Source organism: Dioscorea cayenensis, chromosome 16, assembly GCF_009730915.1.
Source record: "Dioscorea cayenensis subsp. rotundata cultivar TDr96_F1 chromosome 16, TDr96_F1_v2_PseudoChromosome.rev07_lg8_w22 25.fasta, whole genome shotgun sequence".
In the NCBI taxonomy this organism is placed as follows: domain Eukaryota; kingdom Viridiplantae; phylum Streptophyta; class Magnoliopsida; order Dioscoreales; family Dioscoreaceae; genus Dioscorea; species Dioscorea cayenensis.
This window is the reverse complement of record NC_052486.1, coordinates 4,495,278-4,501,699: the sequence shown is the minus strand read 5'-3', so window position 1 is coordinate 4,501,699 and position 6,422 is coordinate 4,495,278. Positions and strand designations below refer to the sequence as shown.

Below are 6,422 nucleotides of genomic sequence, written 5' to 3'. Positions count from 1 at the left end.
TGGGAAGGGGTTCTTCCTTGTCATTTATGGTGTGAAGTCCGGCAAGCGGGTTAACGCTTCATATCAGAAAAAGGGAAGCGAGTGGATCGAGATTGATCATCTACGAGCAGGGTGTTCGGGATATTTATGTATGCAGCGCGAGAATGTCGTCGTCAGTTAATTCTTATGCGGGATACCATAACTCTTTGCTACCGCCACCGCCACGCTAGACAATTCGTTCAAACGAGACTCGTTTTCGATGGGGATTTGATGATGGCACGTCGATGCATCTCGACAACTAGATCGATTACGATTCATTTGAAGATGGAGTGTACTTTTTCATTATCTGTTGTAAAGTTTGGACATGATGTGATTTGGCGTTTTTTTTTCCCACCATTTTCAAAGCCAAAAATGAGATTTCACAACATGGACAAATTTGAAAGTGAACGGTAGGGGGTAAAAGGGAAGTTAAACACTAACGGAAGGGCTATCCTAGGTGTGTAAAAGTAGGAGGGGTTTTTGAGAAGTTTTGAAAATTACGAGAGACGAACAGTAATTTTCCCTTTAATCAAATATTGAAAATTATTGTTTTAAAAAATATTTTTTATACATTTATCTAATAATAATAATAATAATAATAATAATGTATTTTTTTTTCAGTTTAAAACTTTAAATATTTTTTGGTTGACACGTGGCAACCATCAGAGGCAATTGTAAGTTCCTAAAGTCTACCACAGTTCACATCATTTTCTCGGAGTTTGTGCACAAACTCAAACGCTTTTTTTTTTTGGTTCTTTGCTTTTTTGTGGGGATTCCTTCAAGTTATTCTCGATTTGATACGCAAATTGATCGAATTTAGGGTTCTTCGTTTTGATTCTCAATCTCAATCTTAATCTCAATCTCAATCTCCTCTTTGGCAATGTCTTCGTCTTCAACCTCCGAGAAGCAAAGCAAAGCGGAGAGGGTCCGAAGGGCGAGTCATGCTGGCTCTTGGTACACTGACAATTGTGAGATTCTCATCAATACTTCTAGTTTTGTTGTGAATTTGGTTTTAGTTTGATAAAGGTGGTTTTTTTTATTGAATTGGTTCTTTTTCTGATTGTTTGAAGTAGTTGGTGTTAATTGAGTTTTTGGTTCGTCAGTAACTAGTTTTGTGAAGGGGTCTTTTGGAGTGGCTTGGTGCTTGTTAATTTATTTTGTGAATTAGGTTTTTAGTTGGAAAGGTGAATTGGTTGAATCGGTTTGTTTTCTTTGTTTGGAGTAGTTGATTTTTAGTGAATTTTTTGCTCGCATTGACTTGCTTTTGTTGATCTTTAGGTGATTGAAAGCTAAGTTTTGTGAAGATTGTCTTGTGGAGTGATTTACTGTTTATTAATTTATTTGAAATAGTATTTTTTTGGTGCTTGAATCATTTGGTGGTGATAGATGACTTCTTAGTTTTGTTGTGATTTTATGGTTTTTTTTGTTGAAATAATATTTTCTGTTTTTCCTTAGATTGTTTGGTGTACTTGATCTCAATTGAAGTTTAAGCTAGTCATTTACTTGCTTCTGTTGATAGGGGACTGAAAGCTAAATTTTGTGAAGATATCTTTTGGAGTGGTTTAGTGTTTGCTAATTTATTGGAATTGTATGACTTTCGAGTCTGAATCATGAATAAAAACTTTGTGGAAAATTGTGTGAGAACCACCAGCAATTTCTAAATGTGTCCACCCTTAATAAAAACCTCTAATTGAAGAAATTCAGTGGAGGAAGTAGATGGTTCTTAACATGTGTGATTAGTCAGGGTTGTGAGTTAGTTGTTTTGTTGAAGGTTGATTATTATGCAGAACTAGATTAGGTTTGAGAGATTGACATGAACTTACAAACTTTTGCTATAGGGATTTAGTCTGTGTTCCTTGAGATATAAGAGGGTAGAGAACAATAATTTTATAGCAATAAGTGTAGACTGTTACTTGCATTGCTGAGGGAAGGGATTTACTTGCTAGGCCAAGAGTAATATTGTGATGTATTGTGAATTGTTATAGGCCATTTATCATTTTTTGCCAGCCGCATATGAGAAAGAAACTGTCAAAGTATCCTGTTGAGTTCTGTGTGAACCTTTCTAATTCTCCTCTTTTTGCATTAAAGGTCAAAATTGTTGAACTATCCTGCTTTCAATGTTTACATGTTGCAATTGGCATAAAAATATTGATGTCTGATTGGATTAGGCTGCAATGGGAGCATCAAATATTATAGATTGTGCATGTAGTTCTGAATATGATTGTGAAACTAGCAAAATGTATGCTGATAGAGATTTCTCATACCATTTTTCTATTTAAGCTATGATGATCTTTGATCAGTGGATGAAAGTAAGTGTCAAGCTTATTGACATGTATAATTGGATAACTAGACACTACTAGAATTTAGATCAGTTGTATCAATATGGTCTTGATTATGTGATTGCACATATTTACATGCTTAATGACACTTCTTTTTAATTGATTATTTTGATAACCAATTTTTGATCTGCCCGTGATATAATATTTGAGCACCTAACAGGTATAGCTTTAAGCTCAATGCCAAAATATTGTTGGCATTTGACATAGTATATTTATTATTATAGCATTACCTTCCTTATCAAACTATTTCTGTGAGGATGCTGTTAGCTCTAATGCCTGAGTCTTCTTATTGGATTGAGCAAGTTTTGTAGGGCATAGTTCACTCTATCTAGAAGCTTTCTTTTATAGTGCATTATTTTTACCTTGTATCGAATGATGTGGCAGGGGCTAGGACAGCTATTAAAAATATCATCATTAGGTAAAGAAGCATAGTCATAGAAAGTGATGGTATTTATGAAGCAATGAGCAATTATGGTGATCATCATTTTTTTAGATGACCATATGAATGCTTTAAAAGTCATACCTAGTAAGATCGAAATTAATAGAATTTTTTTTAGAAATCCTCTAGCTTATATTTGCCAATGCATCCTTCGTCCCTCTTTTCCATTTTACTTTATTTATAAGTGAGAGTTCTGCATCATTAGTATATCTTTCATTACTCACCACTCTGCATGTTCATACTGGACTGGATAATTCAATGCATAATTCTTATTGAATATTTCCTTTTTATCACATTGTACCAGCTTAGTCATGCTAATTTTTGCATAATTACCTCAACATTCTTATGTATATTGCTAATTAAATGTGAGTGAGCCTATCTTCTTAGTAATGCTTTTGGACCATGCAACATCATTTGGCTCTTTTCAACATTGCTATTACATGTTATTAGGAGGGGTTCACTTGTGTTATCTGATTATAAAGTTCATGGTAAAATGACATTGTACTGGCAACAAAGATGGTGGTCTTTCAATATAAATATATGTAATGTTTTACTCCATTTTCAACATGACAAATGTTCTGATCTGGAACATAAACACACACACACACACACACACACACACACTTTCATCATGACAATGAAAAGTCTAGGTTCATTAACTTGTGCCTAATTCTAATATGGCATTATGAATTTCTGATATGAGTTTGACTGCACACAGCTAGCAAATTAGAAGAGGAACTTGGTACATGGCTTCAAGCATCTAAACTAACCAAATCTCCTGATGTCAGAGGTGTTATTGCACCGTAAGTCATTGCTCAATATTGATATAGTGGTTAGTATCCTTGAAACTTATTATTCTTCTGGTTGTCGTAATTCCCAGGCATGCTGGTTACTCTTATTCTGGTCGCTGCGCAGCTTTTGCATTTGGTAACATAGATCCAACAAAATTGTAAGTGAAATTCTTTTTTTTTTTTTTATAAATATTTCAAGCATGTCGGTTACTCTTATATTATTCATTGTTTACTATCAACCAGATACAGTTTGCCCAAATAAATGTGCTTTTAGTTTGTGAATGATATGCAATAATATTATGATTCCTGATTGCGAGAATATGTGAATTGGAAATTGCAACTGAATTTTCCTTTTTGTTCATATAACTTCTCATTTCTTTGGTAAAGGAAAAGGCTTCCTATATCACAGAGATGCTATATTCAAGAATTAAAGGTATTTCTGTGGAGTAAAACTATTGCCCTGGATTTCACAAATATATATATATATATATATATCCTTAATCAAAATAAGAAAATCTTGATAACCATGTAATTTGATGGTCCACAGGCTTTGGTTTTTTCTATGTCATGTGGCCAAGTGATTTTAAACATTTAGATAATGTTATGTCCTCATGGTTATGTTCAAGATATCATTATAACAGATGTTACAGACTTGTGGTGAGACTAGTCTGGCTGATTCTTAATGCTGACTGAACTTTTTTGGCCACTGGTTCATTCACTATTTAATGGTTATTGGTGACACACTATTGATAGAACTAACATGTAAAGTTATTTCATATCTCAGTTCTCGGGTTTTTCTTCTTGGTCCATCACATCACTATTACACTCCAAATTGCGCTCTTACAAAAGCCACAATTTATAGCACACCATTGGGAGACTTGCCAATAGACTTGGAAGGTACAGTCTGAGTTATCTATTCTAAATTTGAATTATATAAAACTTCTTTATTTGTGGTATTTATAGCATAGTATTTCATTCATGTGACTGAGTTTAGTACCAATGACAATCAGAAAGAACTTATTTAATTCTACTGAATTGTCAGGTTAGCTGTATAAATTGTATTCAGTTTCATGTATGTTAGTCTTTTCTTCTGAGCTTTATAGTTGATGTTAGTGATATTTTCCCTTTATCTGAATTAGTTTGTTGATAATAAACCATCACTCAACGTCAAATACCCATTTATTTTGTTCAGTGGTTGAAGAGCTTCAGGCAACAGGAAAGTTTGAATTTATGGATCTTAATAAAGATGAAGCAGAACATAGCATGGAGATGCATTTGCCGTACCTTGCAAAAGTGTTTCATGGGTAAACATACAATAAACCAAGCTTTGGCACTTGATGTTTCAGTATAAACTGTGCCTATTTTTGGTTTATATTGCAGTCATCCAGTGAAAATCGTTCCTATTTTGGTTGGTGCTCTGAGTTCAGAAAGTGAAGCCATGTATGGAAGATTGCTTGCAAAGTACGTTGATGACCCCAAGAACTTCTTTTCCGTGTCATCAGACTTCTGCCACTGGGGGTACAGGTATGCAATCTTTGATTGTTGTAGTGTTGTAGGTACGTGCGCTATTTGATTTAAACCGAATTAATCTGACCAATCAAGTGATTATTCAGTCATTTTGGTTCTTGTTTTTTTGGTAATTCAGTTATTTGCATTAATGTCCTTTGATGTTGTTTATACTATGAAAATTTGAATTTATATTGAAGTATTTTAATTATATTAAGCCAACTGAATTAACTGAATCAATTAAAAATTTCCAGTTCATAAGATTATAATGCTGTTTTCAGTCGATTCTATTTTAATTGAATTCATTAAACTGACAGAACTGTATGCTTTGCATTCTCCGATAAATGGTCATGAAGTTTTAGGCATTTTGTAGGTTTAGCTATACTTACTATGACAAGAAACACGGTGCTATTCACAAGTCCATCGAGGCTTTAGATCGTATGGGAATGGATATCATTGAGACAGGCGATGCTGATGCCTTCAAAAAATACCTCAAAGAGTATGACAACACCATTTGCGGACGCCATCCCATCAGCGTATTTCTTCATGTACATACAATTACTCGTGTTCACGATTCATTTTTCATGTTTGTGCGAAAACCGTGTTTGAATTTAATTTCTTGTTTGATTTTTCAGATGTTGAAGAACAGTGCGATGAAAATAAACATTAATTTTCTACAGTACGAGCAATCGAGCCAGTGCCGGAACATGAGAGACAGCAGTGTAAGTTATGCTTCAGCAGCAGCAAAGTTGGCTGATGATGAGGAAATGGCTAATTGCAACTAATTTTGGTTTGTGAAATTGGTGCACATTGTGTGCAAATATATTGGACTAAGTTAATATGAACTTATAAACAGTTTGCTTGTTTTTAACTTGATGATCAATAACTATATTTAAAGAAAAATTTCAGCTTTGATGTTGTTGATGGTCATGACCATGATATTAAAATTTTGTGGAGTTGTGATGCAATTATTCTATGTTTAAGGAGTTATTTTGTATAGTTTTATTTATAGTGTTTGTTTTGAGGATCGATAATTACCGGATTCTTTAACAATATGCTTTCTTTGTTTGTAACCAGTGAAACTAGGGTAAAAAAACTATAAAAATTAAGCTGTGTTATATTATTATGTAAAGTTTATAGGTTTATCTTTCTCTCTTATGATCATTTATTCGGAAAGCTGCCACTAAGATTTTGGTTTTTATTTTACTTTACTTAAAACTTTTGGTTTTTAAAGTAGTTTTTCCACATTTTCATTTTTAAGTTAGCACTCTTCTTGCTTTCATTAATTAAAATTACATTAGCATACGTCAAGAGATCTAATCTCTAATA

At 33.4% G+C, this 6,422-nt stretch overlaps 1 protein-coding gene across 1 annotated transcript; it reads left to right on the top strand.

Moving 5' to 3' along the window:
- Positions 1-751: 751 nt before the first annotated feature.
- On the top strand, positions 752-6,017 carry LOC120278737 (protein MEMO1). Its single transcript, XM_039285464.1, has 8 exons — positions 752-986; positions 3,515-3,599; positions 3,677-3,745; positions 4,372-4,484; positions 4,780-4,891; positions 4,968-5,111; positions 5,467-5,641; positions 5,729-6,017. The coding sequence occupies exons 1-8, from the start codon at positions 899-901 to the stop codon at positions 5,876-5,878; spliced, it is 936 nt and encodes a 311-aa protein (XP_039141398.1). The 5' UTR covers positions 752-898; the 3' UTR covers positions 5,879-6,017.
- The last annotated feature ends 405 nt before the right edge of the window (positions 6,018-6,422 follow it).